The sequence below is a fragment of the Manacus candei genome, unplaced genomic scaffold (genome assembly GCF_025592945.1).
Source record: "Manacus candei isolate 608988 ecotype Guabito, Panama unplaced genomic scaffold, ASM2559294v1 h1tg000128l, whole genome shotgun sequence".
Taxonomy (NCBI): domain Eukaryota; kingdom Metazoa; phylum Chordata; class Aves; order Passeriformes; family Pipridae; genus Manacus; species Manacus candei.
The window spans coordinates 673054-700861 of NW_026138176.1; the positions used below are offsets into that span (position 1 = coordinate 673054).

The 27808-nt window shown below is 59.9% G+C and overlaps 2 protein-coding genes across 3 annotated transcripts; both read left to right on the forward strand.

Moving 5' to 3' along the window:
* The first annotated feature begins 424 nt into the window (after positions 1-424).
* Positions 425-21329, forward strand: INTS3 (integrator complex subunit 3). 2 transcript variants are annotated; one of them, XM_051771025.1, is made up of 31 exons: positions 428-459; positions 1035-1204; positions 1563-1646; positions 2025-2108; positions 5078-5191; positions 5470-5554; positions 6921-6987; positions 7675-7819; positions 8566-8695; positions 9469-9566; positions 9969-10160; positions 10303-10390; positions 10770-10849; positions 11637-11728; positions 12151-12257; positions 12545-12664; positions 13319-13448; positions 14066-14120; positions 14884-14987; positions 15250-15294; positions 15540-15659; positions 15789-15942; positions 16554-16622; positions 17886-17961; positions 19073-19186; positions 19260-19308; positions 19827-19994; positions 20271-20371; positions 20568-20640; positions 20711-20870; positions 20948-21329. In XM_051771025.1, exons 2-31 carry the CDS (start codon positions 1124-1126, stop codon positions 21023-21025), a joined length of 3063 nt encoding a protein of 1020 aa, XP_051626985.1. In that variant the 5' UTR covers positions 428-459; positions 1035-1123; the 3' UTR covers positions 21026-21329. The 2 variants fall into 2 exon arrangements, with proteins under 2 accessions (XP_051626984.1, XP_051626985.1); XM_051771024.1 differs by having other exon boundaries at positions 425-1204.
* Positions 21330-21976: 647 nt separating this feature from the next.
* SLC27A3 (solute carrier family 27 member 3) lies at positions 21977-26848 on the forward strand. Its single transcript, XM_051771154.1, has 11 exons — positions 21977-22078; positions 22229-22652; positions 23076-23285; positions 23361-23519; positions 23795-23919; positions 24026-24220; positions 24694-24784; positions 24856-25054; positions 25594-25691; positions 25777-25907; positions 26152-26848. The coding sequence occupies exons 1-11, from the start codon at positions 21977-21979 to the stop codon at positions 26326-26328; spliced, it is 1911 nt and encodes a 636-aa protein (XP_051627114.1). The 3' UTR covers positions 26329-26848.
* The last annotated feature ends 960 nt before the right edge of the window (positions 26849-27808 follow it).

Here is a 27808-nt window from a genome sequence, read left to right on the forward strand (position 1 = left end):
CATCCCCGAGTGGAGGGCTGGGGGGATCGAGAGGTCTCGGGGGGGTCCGGGGGGGGTCCCTCGTGTCCGAGGGGTTCCCGGGGAGGTACCGGGGGGTTCCCGGATTGCTCGGGGGTTTCCCGGGGGGTTCCCGGGAGGTTCCTGGAGGGTCGGGGGGTCCCGGAGGTCCAGGGGGTTCTCGGGGGGCCCCAGGGGGGTGTCACTGATGTGCAGGGGATTCCCGGTGGATCCCGGCTGTTCCCGCTGCTCTCCCCGCGCGCGGGAGGGCGGAGCCTCCTCCCACCCAAACCCCTCCCCCTCCTCCCCATTGGCCGCCCCACTCCGCGCGGCCCCTCCCTCCTCCGGTCCTGTCACTCACAGCAGTCCCCGCGCTCCCATTGGTTGACACTGGAAGGAGGGGCGGGACTTCCTTCCCGCGCCGCGCTTCCGCTTCCGGCCGGGCGCCGCCGTCCCTCTCCGGTAACTTCCGGGTGCCGCCGCCGCCCCCGGGCCCAGAGCGACCCCCCGGGACCCCGCCCGTGACCCCCTGCTCCGGGACCGCCCCCAGGGGGCCCCCAACCCCTCCAGACACCCCCGGGGCCGCTGCGACTCGGCCCCGCCCCCCCGGATCCCCCTCCCCGCCCACCCCCGGGGTCCCTCCGCGCCCCCGGCGGCCCCCAGAGCGCTCCTGGAGGGACCCCCCTAGCTCAGCCTCCCCCTATAATTCAGCCCTTCAGAGTCCCCCAGAGCCCCCTTAACTCTGCCCCCCCAGAACTCGGACCCCCCGTAGCCCCCCCAGAGACACCCCCCCGAAGCTCATCCCCCCCCAGAGCTCAGGACCCCCCATAAACCCCCAGAAATCAACCCCCAGAGCTCAGGACCCCCCAGTATCTCCCCCAGAGATCCCCAAAACTCATTCCCCCCCTCCCTCAGCCCTACATATCCACTCACAACTCCCCCCCAGGACCGCCCCGGACCCCCCCACCCCATCCCAGCCGTGCGGGGGGGGCTCCCGAGGAAAAGGAATTCCCAAAAAAACCCCCCAATCCCGCCAGGCAGAACTGGGAGGGGGCGACCCACCCCCACCCAGGGGGGGGTCTCCGGCCGAGCCCCCCAGAAAGGGGCTGCCCCCCCCTCCCCCCCCATGGATCTTCCTAAGGGAAAGGCGGGAGCCGGGAAGCTCCTGGTGTCATCCCTGCTGGATTCCAAGGATGAGCTGGAGGAGGTGAGGGGAGTTTGGGGGGGGGGGTTGAGGGGGTCTTGGGCCCCTCCCTGCACCTGGAACACCTGGGAATGGGCTGGGAATGGGCTAGGAATGGGGGGCATCCAGCCTGGAATGCTGCCAGAGCTTCCCAGGATCTGGGAATCCTCCTGATCTATGTTATTCAGGCTCCAAATTTCCTGAATTCCCACTGGTCTTTTGTTCCTGGGAAGGTTTGGAGTCTCCCTGGGACACCTGGGGTCTGTTCCGGGGTGGAACAGGCTCAGGGACATTCCCAGGATCTGGGAATGCTCCTGCTCCATGTTCTCCTGGCCCTAATGCCCCCTGGCTGAGCTGTCCCTTGCCATTCCCTGTTTTCCAGAGGCTGGAGCGCTGTGTGGGAATCGTGACCTCCCTGACCAACGGGCTCTCGGAGAGGGAGGCCAACGACGCCCTCAATGCCCACGTGAGTGAGCCCGGGAATGCTGGGAATCTGGGAATGCTGGACAGGGAGAGAGATGGGAATCTGGGAATGCTGACTGTGGAGGGAGCTGGGAAATGGGAACAGGGAAATGGCAGCTGGGAACAGGTGTGGGAACTGGGAATAGGGAATAGCTGTGGGTACGGGGAACTGGAAATAGGGAAGAGGTGTGGGATCTGGGAGTGGGGAACAGGGAATAGGGAGGAGGTGTGGGAACCGGGAACAGTGTGGGAATAGGGAGGTGGGAATGAAACAGGGAACAGAGAATTGGGAACAGGAGCTGGGAACAGGGAATATTCCCTTCCCTTTCCCTGCCCTCCCCTCCATTCCCACCGGGAATCTCACCTGGAGCTGATCCCCCAGATCTGCAAAGGGGCCCCCCAGCACGAGGAGATTTGCCTGGGACTCTTCACCCTGGTCCTGACAGAGCCGGCCCAGGCACAGAAGGTGAGGAATCCCTGGAAAAGGCCGGGAATTCACACCCCCCCGGGGTTTTCCTGCCTGGAATTCCCTGCTGGAGGTACTGGAGGGGCCCTTTGGTGGAGCAGGGCCTGGAACATTCCAGGTCTGGCTGTGTCCGTGTGGGGCAGGGATGAGGATACTACCATGGAGAAGGGAACTCAGGCTCCCTCCCATCCCAGGAATTCCTTGGATTTGCCATGGGAGGCAAATCCCAAATCTTCAAGGAACTCTCAGGCCTTTCCCAGTTTTTTCCTTGGGTTGGGAAATCTGGAATGGGGTTTTTCTCTTGGAAGCCACAGGGAGGTGCCTCCAGGAATCATCACCTGGAGAAAGAATGTGTCCAATACCCAGGGAAAAACTGATTCCCAGAGCTCCACCTCCATTAAATCCACATCCTGGATCAGATTTGGGAATCAGACTCCTGGATTTGTCCCCATATCCAGGCCCCAGGAATCCCCTCATGGAAGCAAAACATGCTTTTCTTTGGAATCTTTAGGCTGGACTGATGGGAATCAGGTTTTCCCTTGGATAAAGAGCTTTGCTCCTGAGGCCTTCCCAAATCCAGGCCCCAGGAATCACCTCGTGGAAGCAAAATGTGCTTTTCCTGGGAATCTTGAGGCCTGGCTGGTGGGAATCAGATTTTTCCTTGGATAAAGGGCTTTGCTCCAGCTCCCTGTTGGCCTGAGCATTCCCAAACCCTTCCCGTGGATTCCTGGGGCCTGATCCTGCTCCATCCCAGCCCAGGGAATTCTGGAGAGCCTGGATCCAGCCAGGGCTTGGAGCAGCTCCCACCACATCCCTGTTTCCAAGACAAGGGGGATTTTCCCTTGTTTTTCTGCAAGAGCCAGAGATGTTTTTCCAAAGGCTGAACTTCCACCTCATGGAATAAACTCTGGGATGCTGGAGCTCACTGGGAATGCCCTGGGAGGCTCCTGGGGCAGGTGCTCCCACATGTGGAAGCAAAGGTTGGGCAAATCCAGCTGGGAAAACTTCCTGGCTCGTTCCTTTCCATGGGTTCCTCTGGAAAAGGGAGGGATCATTCCAGTGGCGCCGGGAAGCTGGGACAGGGGGTGTCTGCTGCTGCTCCAGGCACAGCTGCTCCCTTTTCCAAGGGAATAATTGGGAATAATTGAATCTGTCCCTGTGCCTGGAGCCAGGCAGGGATTCCTGCCAGGATTTGGGATGAGTTGTCCATCTGGAAATGGGGAGGGGAGGGGGGTTAACCCTTCCCTGGCACCAGGAGAGATCCCAAAATCCCCCTGAAAGGCTTTGCAGGATTCCTGGGATCTGCTTGGCTGGAAAAACAGGGATGTTGTGCCCGGCTGAGGGGGCTCAGTGCCAGGGGAGGGTGGTCAGGGGGGCTCAGGGACCCCAAAAGCTGCTCAGGGACCCTCCCAGGCCCCCAAAGCTGCCCCAGAGCCCCCCAGGCTCCCCCGTGCCCAGGCCCAGCTGCCCCGGGGCTCCTCCTCCTGCTCCGGAATTACGGGTTCGGAGGCCCCGGAGCCTCCCTGGGATGATCCAAGACTCCCATCCCTCTCTCCCTCCCCCTCCAGGGCTGTTTTCTTTCCCTGTCCCCTCATTTAAAGCCTCATTAATCACTTGCTCCTGTTAATTAAACCCCTCTGAGCTGGGAGGAACCTCCGGATTGTGCCAGCCTGGCAAAAATCAAGGAATTCAGGCTCTCCCCCTCATTCCTGGGGGATTCTCCCTGTCCCATCCGTGCTGGGATGACATGGGACAGGGTCTCCTCTCTGCCAGGTGGGGTTTATTCCTGGTATTCCAGTGTTTCCCTGTGGATTTGAGGGTGTGAGAAAGGGGGAAGAGCTACCAGACTTCCCTAGGGAATGGGATTGTTGATCCTGGGATTTAAGCCCTCAACCAGGACTAAATCCATTGGAGTGTCTCTGTTCCAGCTCTTCTCCCAAGGATCCTGCCGGGATCAGTTGAGAATGAATCCAGGGCTGTGTCCTGGGACATCCCAGTGGATTTAAATCCATGGAAAAACTCCTTTCAATCACCTTAAAATCAACAAACAGCCCACAAAGATTCCCCACCTCCGGGATCCTGTTTTTTTTTGCTTGGAATTTTGTGTGTGTTTGTGTTTTGCTGGGGGAAGGGGGGAGGGAGGAGCTCCAGGGTCAAAGGGGTCTTTGGAGCCTCATTACCAGGAGCTGCAGGGAAGGAGCCTCGGGAATATCCTGACATTTCCTGGCACTAATGAACCAGTTCATTAATTGCTCCCTAGTCACATCCTGCTGTCCTGAGGGAGGGAGGGAGGGAAGAGCTGGGAATGCTGGGAGCACCCAGAGCACCTTCACCCCCTGCCCAGTGTTTGTGAGAGTGCAGAAATTCCTTCCTTTCCCTACAGAAATTCCCTGTTCCCATCCCAGACCCTCCCAGACCTGGGCAGGATTTCTGGGTCTCGATCCCAAACTGAGCTGGAATCTCCAAATCCGTCTGTGTGGAATTCCTGCAGGAGGAGCAGGTGGCTCCAATCCCTGACCCCAAGGATTTGGGATGTGCCCTGTGATCCCTGCCTTTTCTAGGTGCCAGGGAGGTTGGAGGGGGCTGGATGTGGGTTTATAGATCTTCCCCAAAGGAATGTGGGCTGTCCCTTTTTCTGGTGGTCCCTCTGGAGCCGTGGAAGGGATCAGGAACATCCTGGTTCATTCCTGGGGCTGAATCCAGTGAATCCAAGGTGTAGGGGAGGTTTATTCCCAGTTTTCCAATCCCTATGGATTTGAGGAGGGGGAGGAGCTACCGGACTCTGTTCTCACTGTCAGGCAGATTCCCAGAGGATGTAAGGCTCTCCCTGCCTCCAATTCCATGGGATTTGTGGATTTGCTGTTCTCTGCTTAGGTGTGACAAAGGCAGGTGTTTTCCATGATGATTTTCCCTTTTTCCATGACCTTTTCCATTCTGGTTTTCCCGTTTTCCGTGCCCTTTTCCCGCAGTGCTACCGGGACCTGGCCCTGGTGAGCCGGGATGGGATGAACATCGTCCTCAACAAGATCAACCACATCCTCATGGAAAAGTACCTGAAGCTCCAGGACACCTGTCGGACACAGGTGAGGGAAAACCCCTGGAATCACCTTCTCCACACCAACCAGGAATAGGGGGAGGTTGAGGCCACTGGGAATAGGGAACAGGAACAGGGAATGGATGGCAACAGGAAATAGGGAACTGGGAACAGGGAACTGGGAATAGGGAGCAGCTGTGGGAGCTGGTGGCACTGCTGTCGCTCCGAGTGATGGAGGCACCTTTGGAATGGGAATGTGGTGGAGTGGGGGGAGGTGATGGATGGTCTGATCCCGAATCCCTGCCCCATGCATTCCCACGCTCCCAGCTGGTGTGGCTGCTCCGGGAGCTGGTGAAGAGCGGAGTGCTGGGAGCCGATGGAGTCTGCATGACCTTCATGAAGCAGATCGCAGGTGAGCCCTGCAGGGGGGTGGGATCGCACCTGGATACACTGGGATCACACTGGGATACACTGGGATCACACTGGGATACACTGGAATACAGCGGGAATCCCACCTGGAGACCCCAGGATGGAGCTGGAGCTGAGTGGGATCTTCCGGGGATCTGTCCTCAGGATGTGTTCCCAGCTCAGGTCCCACGGATCCCTGGGGTCCATCCCCAGCTCCCAGGAGCCTTCTCCAGCCTGTCCAGGAAGGAATTCCCTCCTGGGAGGACAGAGCCAGGGATCCCCCTCCACGATCCCGTTGTTCCCTCCTGAGGGATGGACCAGCTGGAACCGGGAGGCTCCTGGCAAAGGCTGGAACAACCAGGAAGTGTTGGCTTCCTGTGGCTGCCTTTCCCTGGGATCAGCTGGGCTGGCAGCTCCTGGAGAGCAGGGGAGCTGATGATCCCACGGGATGATCCCACGGGAAGCCCCCCCGGCCAAGCTACACTCACGCCTTTCCGGAGCCACAGGAACGGCGCCTCTTCCGTGTTCCTGGGGCTGGGAATGACGTCCACGGGGCTGGAATTGTGTCTCACGGCAAACCTGGGGCTGTGTCTTTGCTGGGACACACTGGGAGGTGCTGGGACACACTGGGAGGTGCTGGGACACACTGGGAGGTGCTGGGACACACTGAGAGGTACTGGGACACACTGGGAGGTACTGGGACACACTGAGAAGTGCCAGGACACACTGGGAAGTGCCGGGTCAGCTCCGGGGGGGAAAATGATGGGAGGGAGGGACAGTCCAGAGCGCCTCAGCCCTGCTGCCACACGGAACAGCTGGAAAATCCCTGGAGAAGGAGGACATTCCAAGTCCCCTGTGCTGCCCCTCCCCTGCAGGGCCCCTCCTGGCTCCCACCCAATGACCTTCGTTATGATCCCATTGTTTGGGCCTCATGGAATTCCATGTTCTCCATGCTCCAGCTCCACTCCGAGGGGACACCTGGCCTTGATTCCAGAGTTTGGGCACTTTCCACAGGTGTCGTTTCCCCTTTGGAGCCTCAGCAGCTGCCAGTGGTTTCTATTCCCATCCCCTCCTGGCTTTCCCATTGCTTTCCAGAGGGATAATTCCTGACTCCATAGCTCCACGATTGTTTTCCAAAGGCTGTTGCAGCACAGACCCCTCGATCCCTGAGGGATCTTATCCCTGGGAATGTGTGGTGTCTGGGAATGGCCAAGCACCTGGGGCAGGCAGGAATGAGGGCTCCAGGCACAGAGCAAACTCCGAGATGAGCCTTACTGGGAACACCAGGAGCAGTGGGGGCCACAATCCCAGGATCCCAGAATCCCACAGCTCCATCCAACCATCTCTTCCCTGTCCTGTGGCTTTTCCAGGTGGGGATGTGACAGCAAAGAACATCTGGCTGGCAGAGAACGTTCTGGAAATCCTGACGGAGCAAAGGTACAGAGAACAGGGAAACTACCCCCCTCAGCTGCCTCACAGGGGGGTGTCCTGCCCTTCCCACATTCCCAAACAAGGAATTCCAAGCTCTTGCAAGTTGTGTGGGGGAGAACGTCCCCAAATCCTCCCAAAATCCCCCCAGATCCCAAAATCCCTCCTCAGCAGGGTTGGGAGCGGGGCTGAGGAGCACAAGTGGCTTGGGACCAGCATCTCGGGAATGTTTCCTTCCCAGATTTCCTGATCTGTGGGGGAGGAGTTCCTTTGAGAGCAGCAGGACACTGTTAATTGCCCGAAAAGTTTCCTGTCTTTGAGCAGCTCCGGGATGGGCCATCTGGGAAGTTCATCCTGAGCTCCACATTGTCCTCCGGGGGCAAATGGTGCTCAGCAGAATTCCTGGCGGCAGAATTCCAGAGGCAGGGTTTGGGGACAGGTTGGCTCCAAGCTGGAATAGCAGTGAATAATCCCTAAAATCCCTTCATTGCTCTGGGACCAACCGGGTTGTTCCAGCATTTATTCAGCTCCTGGGCCGCATTTCCCTGTGGGAATTGTCCGCGGTGGAATTGTGTCCCTTGGGGTCCTTCCCAACCCATCCCACAAATCCCCGCCTGTCCCCATTCCCAGTGATTGTCCCCCTCCAGGCCATGATTCCCTGTGGGAATTGCCTGAGGTGGAGCTGTGTCCCTGCAGGGAGTGGGTGCTGAAGAGCAGCCTGCTGGTGGCCATGGCCGTGTACACGTACCTGCGGCTGCTCGTGGACCACCATGGCACCCCCCAGCTCCAGGGGCTGCGCCAGAAGGAGGTGGATTTCTGCATCTCCCTGCTCCGGGAACGGGTGAGTGCTGGGAATGGCCAGGAAGGGATTCCCAGGGGAATCGTCCTTGGAACGTCACAGGGGGTGTTGGAACCCAAGGGAAGGGCACGACACTGGTTGGACCGAGTTGGTCCCATCTCAGGGATCCCAACCTATAGATGATGGACATGTATCCCCATGGATCCCACCCTACAGATCGCACTCTATGATCCCATTCCATGGATCTCATGGATCCCACCCGATGGATCCAGCCTGTCCCAATCCCCTAGGTCAGTGGGAACAAGGAATTTGAGATCTCAGCGGGGGTCTCACCCCCCAGACAGGGCTGGGGGGGGGGTCCCAGCAGCAGCTCCAGGCCACGTTTGGCTCCAGATCCCTCAGAATCCCCCGAATCTGGGGTTGCATCCCCAATCCCTGCTTTCCAGCTCCTCCCCCACCTCCCTCCTGTCAGGAGCTCTCGTGTCCAGCGCCAGCTCCGGAGCCTGGCCGGTATCCTGGGGAGAAACATGGCAGATTTATGGGCTGATTGTTTGCTTTGGGAGGGAGAACATTCCAAAATAGCTCCTACCCTTCCCTGCCCATGTCCCTGCTCCCATTCCGACGGGGGGTGGGAAGCCAGGGGCAGGATTGGGAATGCTGTGCCTGGAGTGAGTCACCGGAGCTGTGAGAAGGGTGAAGGGCTCTGCTGCTCCTCCCTCCCCCTCCTCCCATCCCCTTGCTCCAGCAGATGACCGGGAGATGGGACTTTTCCTTGTTTTTTTCCCTAGTTCATGGATTGTTTCATGATCGGCCGGGACCTGGTGCGGCTGCTCCAGAACGTGGCGCGGATCCCAGAATTCGAGCAGCTCTGGAAGGACATCCTGCACAACCCGCAGGTGCTCAACACCCAGTTCACAGGTACCTAGCCTGGACCAGCTCCCTCAGCTCTACTGGCACTTTTTCCATGGATTTTTCAATGCTTAGAGTCCTCCGGGATTGAACCATCCCAAAAAACCTGATGGGAATGTTGTTAAATTGTGTTGCGTGGATGTGACACTTCCGTGGTTTCTCATCCTTGAGGCCAGGTTGGAACAACCTTATCCAGTGGGAAGTGTCCCTGCCTGTGGAATGGATGATCCTTAAGGTCATTCCAACCCAAACCAGTCTGGAATTCCATGATAACTAGAGTTGCTTTGTTTAATTAACTGATTTATGAGCTGAGGTGGAGCTGGAGCCCAAACCAGGAAGGGTCTGAGCAGTGCCTGGAGAAGATCCATAAAAAGCAAGAATTCCAGAGGCTGCTCCATAAAGAGCAAGAATTCCAGAAGCTCCAGCAAGTGACGCTTAATTGGGATTTAATTTCTCCCGGGTTGGGTTAAAACTGACCTGAGGGGAGAGGGATGGATTTATCATTTTAATTTATATTAATAATATTCCTATCAATTATTCCCTTCTCCGGGGGCTTCACAGTGGGTTCTGGATGCAGCAATTCCAGGGAATGTGGAAATGGGACACTTTGAAGTGTTCCCACCCCTCTGGCACCACTTTAAGGTCACCTTAAACATCCAGGATGATGCTCAGGGAAAATTCCTAAAAACCTTCCTCCAGCCAGATGTTTTTGACCTGTTCCAAGCAAAATCTTGATCCCTTTTGCCTGTATCCATGGGACTGACCTCTCCATGTCTTCCCAGGGGTCCTGCAGCTCCTCCAATCCCGAACTTCCCGCAAATTCCTGGCGTGTCGCCTCACTCCCGACATGGAAACCAAGCTGCTCTTCATGACCTCACGGGTAATTCCTACCAAATTCCCTCCCAGATTCCTCCTGACACAGGTGAACCAGGGTCTACATGGGTTATCCCACCAAAATTCCCTCCCAAATTCCCCCTGGCACAGCTGGACCAACGTCCTACAAGCATAATTCCCACCTCAATTCCCTCACAAATTCCAGCTCAGCTGAACCAGGGTCCTCCAAGGGTAATTCCACAAAAACTCCTTCCCAAATTTCCTCCCAGCTCAGCTGTACCAATGTCCTCTGAGGGTAATTCCACCAAAATTCCCTCCCAAATTCCCTCCGGCCCAGCCAAACCAGGGTCCTACCTGGGAAATTCCACCTAAATTCTGTCCCAGATTCCTCCCCGGTCCGGCCCAAGCCGGGTCCTCCATGGGAATCCCCCCAATCCCGCCGCTCCAGGTGCGCTTTGGGCAGCAGAAGCGGTACCAGGACTGGTTCCAGAGGCAGTACCTGTCCACCCCGGACAGCCAATCCCTGCGCTGCGACCTCATCCGCTACATCTGCGGGGTGGTGCATCCCTCCAACGAGGTGCTCAGCTCCGACATCCTGCCGCGCTGGGCCATCATCGGCTGGCTGCTCACCACCTGCACCGTGAGTCCTGCGGGGGAATCCCTCGGGATGGGCTCCGCGGGGTTCCTGCTCTTGGGCCGTTCCCGGTGGTGGGCAGTGTTGTGGTGTGAGGGGTCTTGGCGTTGTGTTCCTGGGATAATCCGGGATGTTTTGGCTCCTGCAGTCCAACGTCGCTGCTTCCAATGCCAAGCTGGCCCTGTTCTACGACTGGCTCTTCTTCAACCCCGAGAAGGACAGCATCATGAACATCGGTGTGGGCAGGGGCCTCCTGGGGAGGGGCTCCAGGGGGGTTTTCCATGGGTGGGGTCTTCCTCGGGATGGGCTCCATTTGGATTGGATTGCTTCCATGGAGGTCTTCCTCTGGATGAGCTCCACAGGGATCTTCCATGGATGGGCTCCATGGGGGTTTTACATGGATGGGCTCCATGGAGGTTGTGCTTGGGATGGGCTCCATTGGGATTGAATTGCCTCCACGGGGGTCTTCCTCTGGATGGGCTCCATGGGGCTCCTGCTCTGGATGGGCTCCTTTGGGGGATACCTTGGGATCCCTGTCCCGATCCCACAGCAGGCTCTGCCAGGGGAACAGGGAATTTGGGATCCATGGGGGTCTCATCCCTGTCACCCTTCCAGAACCTGCCATCCTGGTGATGCACCACTCCATGAAGCCCCATCCCGCCATCACGGCCACGCTCCTGGATTTCATGTGCCGGGTGAGTTTCCCTCGCTCTCCCAGGAATTCCCAGGGATTAGGGCTGGGAAAGCAGCCCCTGGGCTCCACAGATTCCAACCAGAACGGCTGTTCCCACTTTTTTTCCCCTCATTCCTCAGTGTCACCTCAAGTCACCTTCTGATCCCTTTGAACTTCCCCTCTTATCCCAAATTAAGGAGGGATTGGCTGCCAAATTACCACCTCTTCCAGCCCCTGGTGGGTCCTCCTGGATAAATCCAGGGGCATTCCCAAGGTCGGAGTGTTGCGTCCATGTGTCCTTCATTAGTGGGAAGCCACTGTGGGAAGGGAATGCTGCCAGTAAATCCTTCCAGGATGATGCAGGAAAAAGGCTTCTGAATTGTTCCCTTGAGTTCCTCGTGGAATTCTTGGCTCAGAATTCCCCCCTGGAGGGGATCAGAGTCTCTCTGCAGCCCGGGATGATCCAGAGCCACTGTGTCCCATCCCTGGGCAGGGAAGCAGTGGCAGGAGCCGTTGCTTCCAGGAATTTGGTCCCAGGGAGGGCTGGGGGTGTTTCTTGGAAGCAGGATCTCTGTGGCCCTGGAAGTTGTTCACTCCTGTCCTTCCCAGTCCAAACCAGCTGCTAGCTCCTGGCGGAGGAGCTGGGTGGGAGGTTCCTAGGGTGTGCCAGATCCAGAGAGGAATCCTCTCCCTCCCTCTGGAAGCAAAGTTCTGTGTGTGGACAGAGTTTTTGGGGCCTCCTTCCCACATCCCCCAACTCTGACTCGGAGAATTCTCTGCCGCTGACACAGTTTTCCTCCCACTTCCAGATCATTCCCAATTTCTATCCCCCTCTGGATGTTCATGTCCGGCAGGGAGTGTTCAACTCCCTCACCCACATCGTGGAGAAGCGAGTCCTGGCGTAAGAGCGCCGAGTTTTCCCACATTTTATGGCATTTTCCCCCATTTTCCCTGAGTCAAGAGCCTCACGGAGCTCCGAGGGGGGTGGTGTTGTCCTGGATCCTGGGAGAAGCCACAGCTGTGTCTGGGAACAGCCACAGTTGTGTCTTTCTGGTGCTGAGGGTTGTCCTGGAGCTGTTCCTTGAAGGAAAGGGGTGGGGAGGAGGGAATTTCCAACCTCAGATCAGTGGGAATGACCCCGGGATGAGCCGAGGTCATGGAGCTCTGGGTCCTCTTGTCCCATTCCCACGTGGTGGATTGAGGGAAGCTCCAGGTGGGATCTGGGACAAACCCTGGGAAGAGCCCCCCAACATTCCCAGTGGGATGAATCCTCTGCATCCCAGTTCCTGCTTATCCCACTCCCTTCCTGCCCTCCCATCCCAGGCACTTGGCCCCCCTGTTTGACAACCCCAAGCTGGACAAGGAGCTCCGGGCCATGCTGAGGGAGAAATTCCCAGAATTCTGCAGTTCCCCCTCACCCCCCATCGAAGGTAGGGAATGGGGGGTGGGATGGGGCTTTCCCTGGAATCTCTGAAGCAGCAGCAGGGTCAGATGGGACTTCAGGGAGAAGAATTTGGGATTTAGGGGGGTTGCGGCCACTGCACTGGAGAGGCACAACACCCCTTCCCTCTTTTCCGTGGAGCTTCTGAGCATCCCCAGGATCCCTCCCCTCTTCCCAAAGCATTTTACTCCTGTTCCTGGAGGTGTTTCTCAGGATGGGTGGCCCAGGCAGAGCCCTGAAGCCTCCCGAGCCCTCTCCCTGCTCCGACCCCCGCAGTGAAAATCGAGGAGCCCGTTCCCATGGAGATGGACAATCACCTGGCAGAGAAGGATGACGGTTGCTATGACAATGCCGAGGCCGCTTTCAGTGATGATGAGGAGGATCTGAACAGCAAAGGTGAGGGGACTCAGCTTCCAGCCTGGAATTCTCAAGGGATTCCTCACTGGCACCGTGCCCTTGGTGGAGAGTTCCCACCTCCAAACACAGTTCCCTCAAAGCCCCTTGTCCGGGAGCTGATCCCCTTTGGAGATCCCTTCTCCTCCAGGAGAAGGTGTGGAGCTGCTGCTTCCCAATCCCTGGCAGCAGGTCCAGAGTGTTGGATCCAGATCCAAAGGGAAGGGCTATCGGGCTTTGTCTTTCCTGGCCATTCCCTGGAGCTTTAGAGATTCCAACTGGTCCCACACAAATCCCTCTGTTCCCCCTCTGGAGCTGTTCCCGCCCTCGGTGGTTGGATTCTCCTGGACTTCCTGGGGGTTTCACAGCAGTGGGAAGGGACCACAGACCTGGGATGGGGCAGAGGATGTGACACAGCAGCCCCAGAATCCCAGTCTCGATCCATGGAGCACATTGGGAATGCTGAAGGATGAGGTTTGGGAATGGAACTGAACAGGGATCACAATCCTGGACACCGCCTGCGTTTGGCTCCCTTCCCATCCTCATCCCTGGACACGTCTCCAAGGGGAAGGATCCCAGGGTGGGACAGGGATTGTCTCTAGAGTTCTTTAAACCTTGGGAAAATCCCTGATTTCCCCGTGGTGTCCCTTGGTTCAGGGAAGAAGAGGGAGTTCAGGTTCCATCCCATCAAGGAATCCATCGTGGAGGAGCCTGTGGATATCACCCCATTCCTGGACCAGCTGGACGAGTCCCTGAAGGACAAAGTGCTGCAGCTGCAGAAGGGCAGGTCGGGGCCTTTCCCATTCCCTTTCCTGTGGATCTCTCCAGGGAAGTGGTTCCCAAGGCCTTCCAACTCCAGAGCTCCTCCAGCCCCTTGAGCACGGAGAGGGAATTCCTGCAGGAAAAGGGGTTGGGAAGGTGCTGGTGAGGAGCCTGTCCTTGGAGCAGAACACAGCAGGAATTCCTGGGAGCTGCAGTGGGGCTCTGGGTCAGGGACAGGGAAGGAAAAGGCTCCGAGTTTCCCCCCTCTGATGTGGGATTGAGGAAAAGGGGGTTTGGAGCATTGGGATGGAACAGGGAACCTGTGTCCAAGTGTTCTCCATGTTCCTGCTGGAATTCACTGCCTTCAGGGAGGTTAAACAGAGCTCCCGACCTTGGCTCAGCCAACTGATTCCATGGAATTTATGGCTCCAAGGGCACTTAACCTCCTGCTTTTAATCCTGGAATTTGCCCGTCTTGCTCCGGGCACTGCCAGATCTGTAGCAGATCCTCCTGGATGTGCCTCCAAAAAACCTGGTGCTGACCCCCCACCCTGAGCCCCCCAGCCCAGCACGAATTCCCTCATGTCCCTGCTCCCCCAGTCTTCCCAAATAATTTGGATTTCCTCTTGTTTTTGTGCTGCAGTGACACGGAAGCGCAGTGTGAGGTCATGCAGGAAATCGTGGATCAGGTCCTGGAGGTAACAGAGCTGGGATGGGCTGGGATGGAGCTCCCAGCTGGGATCTGGGATCTCCTCTGCCACTGGGGTTGGGACACAGGAGTGTGGGAACACCTGGATCTGTTTGGGATCTGTTCTGGGAGCCCAGGATGCCCCTGGGCAGCTCTGTCCATGGGAGGGTCTCCCGGGGCCAAATCAATCCATCAGGGCTTTGTGTCCCTGTTCCCGGTGCCTAAACATCCCCAGGAGCTGCTGGGAGAGAGCTGGGATAGCTGGAAGTGGTCTGGGATGGGTGGGAGTGATCTGGAATCACTGGCAGAGAACTGGGATCACTGGGAATGGTCTGGGATAGCTGGGAGAGATCTAGGATCCCTGTCAGTGATCTGAGAGATCTGGGAGTGGTCTAGGATCACTGTCAGAGATCTGGGATTGCTGGGAGTGATCTGGGATCACCGGGAGTGATCTGGGATGTTTCCAAGCTTTTTTGGAGGGGGGAAGGCTCCGTCCCCTGCCCCCATCTGGAGTCAAGAGGCCCTTTGGGATCTGGGAGCAGGGGATGTAAATCCTCGTCTCCACATGTCCACAGTCCCATTGGCACAGGGAGAGCTGGACTCCTGGAATCACTAGGATAAGTGGAGCACAGGGATTGGGAAGGAATCAGGGCTGGGTGTTAATTGGGAGCATTAATCAGGGGCTGGAAAATGGCTCCAGAGCCGCCCGGGATCCGTTCCCAGAGCTGGGCAGGGGGATGTTCCCATGTCCCTCATCCCTGTCCCTCTTCCAGGAGGATTTTGACTCGGAGCAGCTCTCTGTCCTCGCCTCCTGCCTCCAGGAGCTGTTCAAGGCTCACTTCCGTGGGGAGGTTCTGCCAGAGGAAATCACAGAGGAGTAAGAATTGGGAATTCTTTTATGTGGCTCATCCTTCCACACTGGATTTGGGCTTTTCCCAGGGAAATATCCCCATTTTGGGAAGGGAAGTTCCTCTGCTGAACTCACAAACCAGCCCCAAAAGGCTCTTCATCCAAGGTTTTCTTGGAGCAGGACCTGCAATCGGAGCTGTTGGGGGGAAACATGAACAAAATCCAGGAGTTTTCCTGGGAAAACATGGAATGTGGGTGCCCAGAGGGCTCAGTGTCCATTTATCCCACAGGTCCCTGGAGGAGTCTGTGGGGAAGCCTCTCTACCTGATATTTAGGTATGTCTGCTCCCAAATCCTTTATGAGCTTAATCCCACCTGATCCCAGTGCTGATCCCACAATCCCAAGAGTTTCTCACTGTCTGGTTGTGGTTTTAGTGGAAAACGCAGGAAAGCCAGAGTTGTTTGGGGGAATTCTGTGGGAATTTGGGGAAGTGGAGCTCCCACATGCAGGCCCTGGGAGCTGGTTTGCCCTGTGGGGAGGCTGCTCTGTGTTATCCCAGTGACACTCCCGTGTTCCCAAGGAACCTGTGCCAGATGCAGGAGGACAACAGCGGCTTCTCCCTGCTCCTGGACCTGCTCTCCGAGCTCTACCAGAAGCAGCCCAAGATTGGGTACCACCTGCTCTACTACCTGAGGGCCAGGTGAGCACACCGGGGCACCTCCCTCTCACCTGGGCCCCTCTCTCACCTGTGGCCCAACCCTCCCCTGTCCCCTCTCCCCTGTCCCCTGCTGTCCTCTGCTGTCCCCTCACATGTCCCCTCTGTCCCCAGCAAAGCTGCCCTGGGGAAGATGAGCCTGTACGAGTCCTTTGCTCAGGCCACGCAGCTCGGGGAGCTCCACACCTGCCTCATGATGGACATGAAGGCCTGTCAGGAGGACGACGTGAGGCTGCTCTGCTTCCTCACCCCCTCCATCTACACCGAGGTGAGACCCGACCTGAGACCCCTCACTGAACCCCTCCATCTACACCAAGGTGTGACCCCCACCTGGGACCCCTCACCTGGGAGCGCATTCCAGGGGCACCAGGAACCCCTCACCTGGTGCAGGTGTGCCCTGAGCTCATTCCCATTCCTTAGGGTGGGAATTCTGTGGGAAGGGGCACAGGCACAGCCTGGAGAGGGGAGGAAAACCTGTGTCCGTGGTGCAGGAGCAGCAGCCGGATCCCTCCCCAGTCCTTGGGATCCCTCCCAGTGGGGTCAGACTGGTCCTTCCCCATGGACACAGTGACCCCGAGTGCCAGGACCAGCCGTCTGCACATCCCGATCCGTGTGGAGCCGCCAGAATTGCCGGCCTTTGGCTCCCAGGGTGATGGATGGGCTGTTTCCGTCTGTGTCACCACGAGGCCCCGGAACAGGGAGAGGGAAAAACAGGGAATTCCAGGAGCTCTGGGATGGCTGACGGCTGCCACCCCTTGGACATTTCACACTCCCGGCGCAGGCTGGGCCCTCTGGAGTTTTTCCATTGAGATTGGAGCTTCTGGGAGGCTTTTCCCTGGTGCCTTTCCCTGAACCTACCTGGATTTTGTGCTTTCCCAGTTCCCGGACGAGACCCTCCGGAGCGGGGAGCTGCTCAACATGATCGTGGCCGTCATTGACTCCTTCCAGGTGGGAAGCAGCTCCTTCCCGACATGGCAGCTCATTCCCAACTCCTTCCCCATCCCTCTGCCCCATTCCCGGGAGATTTAACCCCAAAACATTCCATATGCGAGCTCCTCTTCCTTAGTACTCCGCTCCCCATCGCAGAGCTCCAGGTGTTCCTTGTGTTGTCCAAAGGCTGAATCCAAACCGCTGCTTCCAAGGGATCTCCTGGAGAGTGATTTCCTGGACAATCAATGCTAATTATCCCTAATTAACCCCTTGGCGGGAGGGGGGGGACGACACACTGCAGAGCCACCGCGGGAGAGCGATTCCAACAGCACATCCCGCTGGCTCTTCCCATCCTGCTCCCGCTGGGAGGCAGCTGCAGAAGCTCCTGGCAGGAATTTTCCCTGCCCCGAGTTGCCATGAGAACCTAAAAATATCCCTGGGGGCACCGGGGGCGCCTCTGGAATGCTGGGGGCACTTCTGGAATGCTGAGCTCCGTCTGGAGCGGGATCTGCCGATAACCCCTCACCCTGCCCTATTTATACCCTGTTCCTGGCCACTCCTGCCTTTCCCAGCTGGAATGCTGCGCCAGCAAGTTTTCCAGGGGATGGGAGCCGGGGCAGGAAAGGTTTGAGCTGGGATGTTCCGACCTTCCCCGCCGGCTCAGCCCCCAAATCCAAAGGTTTGGTTGTTCCCGGAGTGTTTCCTCTCCCCTCCCTGCTCCCATTCCTTCCTTCGGTTCTTCCTGGTATTCTCCAGCTGTTTCCCGGTTTCCAGGGTCTGCCAGGGTGGAGTCAGCCTGTCTGGGGGATCCAGGGGGCTGGATCCAGAGAGGGAGATCCAGAGGGTCCTCTGGGGTCCAGAGGGGCAGGGAGGAAGGTGGATGAGGAGCAGAGATCCAGAGGATGAAGAGCAGAGATCCAGGGAATGAGGAGCAGAAATCCAGAGGATGAGGATGAGGAGCAGGGAGGAAGATGCATGAGGAGCAGGGATCCAGAGGATGAGAAGCAGCTCCTTCCCTACATGGCAGCTCATTCCCAACTTGGGAGCTCCTTCCCAACCTCTCTGCCCTGTTCCCAGGAGATTTGACCCCAAAATGGAGCCAAAGTGGGCTCTGTGTGCAGGGAACAGCCCCCACCCACCTCTCCCAGAGATCCTAGGGATGCTCTCGGGAGCCATTGGCCCCTTTCCCACCAGGATCTCTGGGCTTTCCCGCTGGATCCCACCTGGGAACGCTCCACAGATCCCAGGTACCTCTGACCCCCCTCTTGTGCCCCCTTACAGCTGCAGGAGCTCGTGTGCCACGTGATGATGGGGAACCTCGTCATGTTCCGCAAGGATTCCGTGCTCAACATCCTCAGTGAGTGGCATTCCCCGGCTGGGAATGAGGGCAGAGCAATGCCCAGGAAGCCCCCAGTTTGTGGAGACCCCCCCAAATCCTTGGGAAGGGAGAAGGCTCCAGCCTTGGCCACGGTGTTGCCCTTTCCAGGGAGGGCCTTTCCCACAGGGAGATCCCTGTGGGGCTGCTCCAAGAGGCTCCTTGGGCTGCCCGGAGTATCCCGAGGGCTGGATTTGCTCCAGGGATTGAAGGATCATGGCCCCAAACCAGATTGTGGGATTTATCCCTGTGATCTGAGCCCATAATGGTTTTACTGGGTGATATTCCCAGGAGCTGCAGCATTCCATGGTGCCAGACAGGGTGATCCCAGGCTCCTGGGAATTGAAAAATAAGGCAAGGAAGAGGAAAATCTCAGAATCTGCCCCAGTTCCACGGGGTCCTCACAGAGCCGGGATGGGGAGCTCGGTATTCCCGGAGCTCTGTGTTCCCAGAGCTCCATGTTCCCAGAACGAATCCCACTGTTCCTGATCCAGCTTTGGGGTCACAAAGCCGGAAGCAGTGGGATAAACCCCTTAATTAATGAACCTTGTTAATCCCAGAGCCTCTTCCCAGGACAGGGCTCCGGCCCCATTCCCAGTGCTCCAGAGGAGGTTGGGGGGACCCTGGGCAGGTTTGGAGGTCCCCAGAGCTCGGAAAGGGGCTGTGACAGGTTCTTCTTGTGCCCCTTGTCCCCCTTGTGCCTGTTGTCCCCATTGTCTTTATTGTCCTTGTTATCCCTGTTATTCCCCTTATCCTTGTTATCCCCCTTGTCCCTCTTGTCCTGTTATCTCTCGTCCCTGTTGTCCTTGTTGTCCCCGTTATCCTTATTCTCCCTGTTTTCTCCACTGTTGTCCCCATTATCCCTGTTGTCCCCATTGACCCCATTATTCCTCTTGTCCTCCTTGTCCATGTTGTCCCCATTGTCCTTGTTATCCCTGTTACCCTGTTATCCCTGTTGTCCCTGTTCTCCCTACTGCCCGTTATCCCTCTTGTCCCATTGTCCCACCCATTGTCCCTCTTGTCCTTGTTATCTCCATTCTCCCCATTGTCCCTCTTGTCCCCCTTGTCCCTTTTGTCCCCCTCCCCACCCCAGTCCAGAGCCTGGACTGGGAGACCTTCGAGCAGTACTGCACGTGGCAGCTGTTCCTGGCCCACAACATCCCGCTGGAGACCATCATCCCAATCCTGCAGCACCTCAAGTACAAGGGTGAGTGTCCCCAGCCCGGGGGGGCCACGCCGGGTGGGACCCCCGGGCTGAGCCAGACCCTCCTCCTTCCCAGAGCATCCCGAGGCCTTGTCCTGCCTCCTGCTGCAGCTCCGCAGGGAGAAGTGAGTGCTGGGGGGCGTGGGGGGCACCAAGGGGGTCCAGGGACCACTGGGACTGTGTCCCCATGGGAGCTGGGATGCACTGGGATAACGAGAGCCCCTGGCAGTACCTGGAATTCTGGATGGAGGGGACACCAAGGGGGCTCTGGGGCAGATCCAGGGTGGGTCCTGGGAGACACTGAGGGGGCTCTGGGGTCACTGAGGGGTCTCTGGGGGAACCACCAGGACTGTCCCCATTGCTCCACGGAAGCTGGGATTCACTGGGATACCGGGAGCCCCTGGCTGTGCCTGGAGTCCTGGATGGGGGAGCCACTGAGGGGGTTTTGTGGGGGCACCAAGGGGGGGTCTGGGGAGGCACTGAGGGGGTCCAGGGACCACCAGGACTGTCCTCATTGCCCCACGGGAGTGGGTTTCACTGGGAGCCCCTGGAATCCTGGGGGGAGAAGCTCCAAGCTGCGTGCTGGGGGTCTCCAATGTGGGTCTGGGGGCATCACCCCCCTCCCCATTCCCGGTTTTCCCAGGCCCAGCGAGGAGATGGTGAAGATGGTGCTGAGCCGGCCATGCCACCCCGACGACCAGTTCACCACCAGCATCCTGCGGCACTGGGGGCTGCGCCACGACGACCTGCTGGGCGAGCACATCAAGGCCCTGCTCATCAAGAACAACAGCCTGCCCAGGAAGAGGCAGAGGTTGGATGGGGAGAGCCATTCCCAGGGGATTCCCAAACTTGGGAATGTGGGGGGGGGTGGTTCCCACCTGCCCTGTAAGGTGGCTGTGCCCCCTTCCCACAGAATTCCCCCCTAAGGAATGGGGTTGGATTTCCTCCCCTTCCCAGGCTGTGCTCCCTTCCCACAGAATTCCCAATTCCCATCCCTGTTTTTGGGGGATCCTGCCCTGTTTTGGGGAGTCTCACCCTGGATTTGAGGAGTCCCATCCCAAATTCCTGTGTTCCTGTGTCCCCCCAGCCTGCGCAGCTCCAGCAGCAAACTGGCCCAGCTGACCCTGGAGCAGATCCTGGAGCACCTGGATAACCTTCGGCTCAACCTCACCAACACCAAACACAACTGTGGGTGCCCCCAGGGACACTGGGATACTGGGAATGTCTGGACTCTGGGAGGCGGGGGGGGGGATCCTCTGCCTGCTGGGACCATCCCAGTCACCCCATGGGACACTGGGAGTCCCTGCCCTGTATCCAGAGCCCTGGCTTGGTGGGATTCCCGTGTCCCGGCGCTCCCTGACCCCCATTCCCGGTGCTCCCCCAGTTTTCAGTCAGACCCCGATCCTGCAGGCGCTGCAGCACGTTCAGGCCAGCTGTGACGAGGCCCACAAGATGAAGTGAGTCCTGTCCTCCCCTCCCTGCCTACCCCTCCAAAGCCCCCCTGACACCCCCTTTTCCCTGCTCCAGGTTCTCCGACCTGTTCTCCCTGGCCGAGGAATACGAGGATTCCTCCAGCAAACCCCCCAAGAGCCGCCGCAAAGCCACGGCGCTGGCGAGTCCCCGCAGCCGCAAGAACGCGGCGCAGCCCCCCAACAACGAGGAGGAGTCGGGCTCCAGCAGCGCCTCGGTGAGATCCCCCCCCCCCCCCCAGCCCCCCAGGGCAGGATTTGGGGCCCCCAAATGACCCCCAACCCCCCCATGCAGGAGGAAGAGGACACCAAACCCAAACCTGCCAAGAGGAAAAGGAAAGGCTCGTCCGCCGTGGGCTCTGACAGTGACTGAGGGCTGGGACCCCCTGGTGAGGGCTGGAACAGCCCCCACCTCGGTGGGATCCCCCCACCCCCCGGTGAGGGCAGGGACCCCCCCCTCCATGGGACCTCCAAACTGGTGCCAGCACATCCCATGGGAACAGGGACAGGGTCCCCCTGGCTCCCCCCCACCCTCCCTCTTCACAACGTGGGGAGGGGTCTCAGTGTGTGTGTGTCCCCCAGCGTGGACGGGGATCCCTCCCCGAGGGGACAGGGGAATGGGGGGGGACACCCCCCCCAAGTTTTCGTATAGAAATGTAAATAAAGGGCGGAACTGAGTCGCTGCTCCAGGATGATTAGGGGAGGGGGACGAGGGTCCTGCCCGTGGGGAGGGGGGACATCGACGCCCCCCGACCCCCCCCAGCCCCCTGCCCATCCCCCCGGGGACCTGCTGGGGGGGAGACAAGGGAAGGGGGAGGAAGGGGGTTGGGTTTGGGGGGTCCTGCCCACACCGAGTGAGGAGGGGGCGACACCCCTGGCCCCCCCCGGGGCTCCATCAGCGCTTTTAAGTGTTTTTAAAAAAAAACAGCAATAAAAACCTGCCATGTTTTTGTACCAAACGGCCCTACTTTGTGCCGCGGCGCCGGGGGGGGGTCGGGGCGGGGTCCGGGGCCGTGTCCCGGCCGGGGCACGTGGATCCCCCGGGAACGCGGAGCTGCCAAACCCCCCCGGGCCGGGAATCTGGGACAGGGAGGGAGCACAAGGGGAGGCCGCGGAGGGGGAACACGGGGAGGGGACACGGGGGGGGACATGGGGGGAAGACAGGGCTGGGGAGGGGTCCCGAGGGGGACAGGGCTGGAGTTGGCCATGGAGAGCCCGTGGAGGGGGGGAAAAGGGGGGACAGGCTGGGGGGGGGGCATGGAAGGGACAGGGGGGGCGGTGGGGACACAACGAGGTGCGCGAAACACCCGAGGGGGCACCGGGGATGGGCAGAGGGGATTTGGGGGATGTCGGGGGGGTGTCCCGGGGGCGCGTGACCACGGTGGGCGTAATAGAGGAGGGCGTGGCCAAAGTGGGCACGGCCAAAGTGGGCGTGTCCGCCCCGCCCCGTCCAGGCGGGCGGGGGGCGATGGCGGCGGCACTGGGAGCACTGGGGGCGCTGGGGGGGCTGCTGGGGGGGCTGGGCCGGGGGGCACTGGTGGCACTGGGGGCACTGGGGGCGGCGCTGGCGCTGCAGCGGCGGCTGCGGCCGCACCTCTGGGCCGACCTGGCGTTCGCGGTGCGGGCGGCGCGGTGCCGGCGGCGGGCGGGGGGCGGCCCGGGGGGCGGCCCGGGGGGCTCGGTGGCCGCGCGGTTCCTGCGCTTGGCCCGGGCGGCCCCGGCGCGGCCGTTCCTGCGGGACCGTGGGGGCTCGCAGCCGCTCGGGGGGGCGGCCCGCGCCGTGGCGCGGGTGGCGAACGCGCTGCGGGCGCTGCGGGCCCCGCCGGGCCCCGGGGACACGGTGGGGCTGCTGGTGGGCAACGAGCCCCGCTTCGTGTGGGGCTGGTTCGGGCTCGCGGCGCTCGGGGCCCGCCCGGCCTTCCTGGGCACGGCGCTGAGACCCGCCGGGCTCCGGCACTGCCTGAGGGGCTGCGGGGCCAGAGCGGTGCTTGTGAGCGACGGTGAGAGCGGGAGCACGGGGGGGAATACCCAGGGGGATACCCGTCGGGATAGCCGGGGGGGACGGGAGGGGAGCGGGGAATGCGGGGAGAAAAGGGGCTGGGGGGACCAGGGGGACACCGGGAGTGGATATCGGGGAGGGGACACCGGGGATGCGGGAGGGGAGCGGGGATGGGGATACCGGGGGGGTGATACCGGGGATGACACCGGGGGATACGGGAGGGGAGCGGGGATTGCGGGAGAAAAGGGACCGGGGAGACAGGGAGACCAGGAAGCTTGTGGGGACCGGGGATGGGGGTTATTGGGATGGAACTGGCGATGGGACTGAGACATCGGGGGTGGGATCATCGATCTGGACCACGGTGGGCCGATCAGTCCGGGGGGGCAGCAAGGTGGTCCCCATACGGCCCCGTCCTGCCCCCCAGAGCTGTTCGGGTCGGTGGAGCCGCTCCTGCCCACCCTGCGCGAGGACGGGGTGGCCGTGTGGGTGCTGGGCCGGGGGCCGTACCCGCCGGGGGTCGTGGCCCTGCAGGAGCTGCTGGACACGGCCTCGGACCAGCTGGAGCCCGAGGACGTTTGGGAGCCCCGGGACATGAACGAGACCTGCCTGTACATCTTCACCTCGGGCACCACCGGTAGGGCCGGGCTGTGGGGAACGGGGGGGAGGCTGGGGGAATGGGAGGGGTCTCAACGCTCTGTCCCCATCCCAGGGCTCCCCAAAGCCGCCCGCGTGTCCCACCTCAAGTCCATCATGTGCCTGGGCTTCTACGAGCTGGTGGGAGCCTCCAGCGGGGACGTTGTTTACCTGGCACTGCCCCTCTACCACATGGCCGGGGCCCTCCTGGGCGTCGTCGGCTGCCTCGGCATCGGTGAGTGGGGCCGGGACCCCGGGGGGGTTCTGGGGGGTGTTTGAGGGGGGTGTGCCTGCTGTGTCTTACTTTAAGAGTGTTGTGTCTTTGCCTTGCCACAATCTTTGGCCCTTGGAATTCTGGACAAGAAACATTAAACAGTTCAGGAATCCAACACCAAAGCACTTGGCTAAAGTGCCATTGAAAGTGCTAAAAGAGTTCTACTAAAATCTCTGTAACCCAGATTTGAAAGCATCAGGCTTATCCCTCTGATCCCCCCTCCCGGGTTTCCCCAGGAGCCACGTGTGTGCTGAGGGAGAAGTTCTCAGCCAGCCAGTTTTGGGATGACTGTCGTGCCGAGGGCGTCACCGTGTTCCAGTACATCGGGGAGCTGTGCCGGTACCTCGTAAACCAGCCCCAGGTCCGAGGGGGATCTGGGATAAGGGGGGGTGCTGGGAGGGCTCCCCCCGAGCCAGGGGTTCCCCCCAGAGCCGGGGCATCCCCCAGAGATGCCGGTGGTCCCACAGCGCCCTGGTGAGCGGCAGCACGGGCTCCGGTTGGCCGTGGGCTCTGGGCTCAGACCCGACGTGTGGAGGAGTTTCCAGCAGCGCTTTGGGCCCATCCGGATCGTGGAGACCTACGGGATGAGCGAGGGAAACGTCACCCTCTTCAACTACACCGGGACCCCCGGGGCTGTGGGCAGGGGCAGTTTCATCTACAAGGTGAGGGGGGTGGGCTGGACTGGCAGGGAGTCACCATGTCCATCCTGGGGGTCTCATGTCTGGCCTGGGGGTCCCTGTGTCCATCTCTGGGGGTCTCATGTCCATCCTGGGGGGCCCTGGGTCCATCCTGGGGATCCCCATGTCCATCCTGGGGGGCCCTGGGTCCATCCTGGGGATCCCCATGTCCATCCTGGGGCATCCCTATGTCCATCCTGGAGGGCCCTATGTGTGTGTCCCTGGGTGTTCCCCACATGTGTCCTGGGGGGGTCCCATGTGTGTCCTGCTGCCCCTGAGTACCCCATATCTGTCCTGGGGTGGTCTCCACATCTGTCCTGGGGGCGGGGGGGCTTCAGGTCAATCCCGGGGGACCCCACGTCCATCCTGCCATCCCACCCTGCCTGTGTCCGTGCCCCCTACACCCCCCCATACCCCTCCCCGGGGGTCTGACGCCCCGCCCCCGCCCCTCTCCCCAGCTTTTCTCGCCCTTTGAGATCGTTCGGTTCGACGTGGCCGCGGGAGCCCCGGAGCGGGACCGGGCCGGGCGCTGCATCCGCGCAGGGCCGGGTGAGAGGAGGGGCCGGGGGGGCTGGGAGGAGTCCTGAGGGTCCCTCCCATCACCCGCCCCCTCCCCGCAGGCGAGACGGGGCTGCTGATCGCGCCGGTGACCCCCCGGACCCCGTTCCTGGGCTATGCGGGCCCCCCCGAGCTGTCAGAGCAGAAGCTGCTCCGGGGGGTCTTCACCGAGGGCGACGCGTTTTTCAACACCGGGGACCTGGTGGAGCAGGACCGGGACCAGTTCGTGCGGTTCCGGGACCGCATCGGAGACACCTTCAGGTGCCACCGCCCCCCCAGGGAGGGGGGACACCCCCTGGCACCCCCCGGCACCCCCCACCCCAGGGGGACAGCGCAGGACCCCTAGACCCACAGCTGTGTGTGGGCAGGGGGGCTCGACCCTGTTAAATGTGATGGGGGGCTCAGCCCCATTAGATGTGATGGGGGGCTCAGTGCCATTAAATGCTGGGGGGGTCTCAGCCCCACATTCTGGGCGTACTCAGCCCAATTAAATGTTGGGGGGGTGTCTCATCCCTATTAAACTTTATGGAGGGGGCTCAGCCCCACATTTTGGGGGGTTCACAGCCCCACATTTTGAGGGGGGGTCTCAACCCCATTAAGTATTATGGAGGGGTTCAGCCCCATTAAAAATTACAGGGGAGCTCAGCCCCACATTTTGGGGGATCTCAACCCCATTAAACCTTTCGGGGGAGGGTCTTGGCCCCACATTTTGGGAGGGTCTCAGCCCCACATTTTGGGAGGGTCTCAACCCCATTAAAGGTTTCGGGGGGGTCTCATCCCCCCTGTCCCGTCGTTCCCAGGTGGAAGGGGGAGAACGTGGCCACCACAGAGGTGGCCGAGGCCCTGCTGGCCCACGAGTCCCTGCAGGAAGCCACCGTTTATGGGGTCACCGTCCCAGGTACCACAGCCCCCAACCCCACACGGGCCCCTTGCCCCCCTGCCACAGGCCCTCGGAGCCCCCCACGGTGCCTCTTTGTCCCTAGGGCACGAGGGCCGTGCCGGGATGGCAGCGCTGGTGCTGCAGCCGGGACATTCCATGGATGGACCAGGGCTGTTCCGGCATCTGGAGCAGCTGCTCCCGCCCTACGCACGGCCCCGCTTCCTCAGGGTGCAGGTATTGGGGTCTGGGGTTAGAGGTTTGGGGTCCAGGGTTTGGGGTTAGAGGTTTGGGGTCCTGATTCCTCCAGCTGCAGGTAATGGGGATCCAGGGTTTGGGATTTGGGGTCCCGGGATTTGGTGTCTGGGGTACAGGGTTTGGGGGGGTCAGGTCCTTCTGGGAGTTCCTGTGTCCATCATGGGAGTCCCCACGCGTGTCCTGAGGGTCCCGGGGGGTCCCCGACACTGCCGGTGCCCCCCAGGAGCGGCTGGAGATGACAGAGACGTTCAAGCAGCAGAAGGTCCGTCTGGCTCAGGAAGGGGCCGATCCTGGGATCGTTCCTGACCCGCTCTTCCTGCTGGACGAGGCCTCCCAGTCCTACATCCCGCTGGATCCCAAGCTCTGGGAGCGGCTCCGGGCTGGGCACCTCCGCATTTAACCCCCCACGGGAGACCCCAAAGCTCCTGGGGGGCCCCAGAGCTGGGCCCGGGGCTGTCCCAGGGGCTGTGGGGGCTCTATGTCTGTCCTGGGGGTCCCCAAATCTGTCCTGCCACCACCTTGAACCCCACACCCATCCTGGGGGGGTCCCCTCATCTGTCCTAGGGGATCCCCATGTTCGTCCTGGGGGTCCCCACATCCAACCTGGGGGTCCCCAAGTCCATCCTGCCACCCCTGTGATCCCCACACCCATCCCAGGGGTCTCCACATCTGTCTTGGGGTCTCCCATGTCCGTCCTGTGGATCCTCAAATCTGTCCTGGGGGGGAGTCCCCACGTGTGTCTTGGGGGTCCCTGTGTCCATCCCGGGGGTCCCCATATCCCCCCCCCATTCCCAAGTGCCTCCTGGTCTCCATGTCCCCCCTGTTCCCAACCCGGGGGGGGGGGGTTCCCTGTTCCCCCCCAGTGCCTCCCCCCACCCGGGGGCTCTTTATACACAAAAATCCTCATTTTTGGGGTCTTTTTTTTTTGGCAAATAAAACTCTTTTGTAGCAAAATCTGGTTGTTGGCACCCCCGGATTTTGGGGGGGGGAGGGTGTGTCATCCCTGGGTGGGGGGAGGGTCACCCCCAAACTGGGGAGGGGGACACAAAGACCCAGCTCCATGTCCTGGGGGTGAGGGGGGAGAAGGATTTGGGAGAGGAAAATGGGGGAGGGGTGTCCCACCCAGATTTGGGGGTTCCCACATGGATTTGGGGGTGTTTCCCTCCCCCCTCCCAATTTCTTCCCCCCCCAAGTGGAAATTATTTGTCTCTTTATTAAATAAACATTACAAAGGGTTTAATTTTAATCCAGTTTATTTCACTTTAAATCTTCCTCCAAAAAATGGGGAGGTCTTCAACCCTCTCAAGGTGTCCCCCCTGACTTTGCTGTTGGCCCCGAGCTCAAATCCAATGGAAAAGAGGGAAAAGAAGGGGGGAAACCCCTTAAATATGTGCAAAAAGCCCCATTTCCATCCCCCTCCAAAAATACCCCATCCAGGCCAGAAATTGGGTCTAAAATCCTGCAAACTGGGGCCAAAATCCTCCAAACGGGGACCAAATCCCACAAATCAGGGCCTGAAATCCCCAAATTTTGGCCTGAATCCAGAAATTTGGGATAAAATCTGGTAAATGAAGCAGAAAAGTGCAAATTCAGGCCAAAAATCCACAATTTCAGCCTGAAATCTAAAAATTTGGTCTAAAATCCTGGGAATTTGGGTTGAAAAAAAATGGAAAGTGGGACCAAAATCTCCAAATTTGGGCTGAAATCCTGAAAATAGGGGCTGAAGCTCTGAAATTTTGGTCTGAAATCCTGAAAATTTGGGCCCAAATCCCCCAAACTGAAGTGGAACTCCCCCAAATTTTCCCCAAACCGAGCACATCCACCCCACCCCACCCCACCCCTCTCCTTAGCCCAGCATTCCCAGGGTAGTTTCTCCTGGG

Coding starts and splice junctions, on each gene's coding strand:
- INTS3 (XM_051771024.1), top strand. CDS start 1,124: ATGGATCTTCCTAAGGGAAAGGCGGGAGCCGGGAAGCTCCTGGTGTCA. Junction 16,623..17,885: donor CCGTCATTGACTCCTTCCAG/GTGGGAAGCAGC, acceptor GCCCCCTTACAG/CTGCAGGAGCTCGTGTGCCA. Junction 19,187..19,259: donor GCAGCACCTCAAGTACAAGG/GTGAGTGTCCCC, acceptor CCTCCTTCCCAG/AGCATCCCGAGGCCTTGTCC.
- SLC27A3 (XM_051771154.1), top strand. CDS start 21,977: ATGGGCAGAGGGGATTTGGGGGATGTCGGGGGGGTGTCCCGGGGGCGC. Junction 22,079..22,228: donor CCAAAGTGGGCACGGCCAAA/GTGGGCGTGTCC, acceptor CTGGCGCTGCAG/CGGCGGCTGCGGCCGCACCT. Junction 24,221..24,693: donor GGGGCAGTTTCATCTACAAG/GTGAGGGGGGTG, acceptor CCCTCTCCCCAG/CTTTTCTCGCCCTTTGAGAT.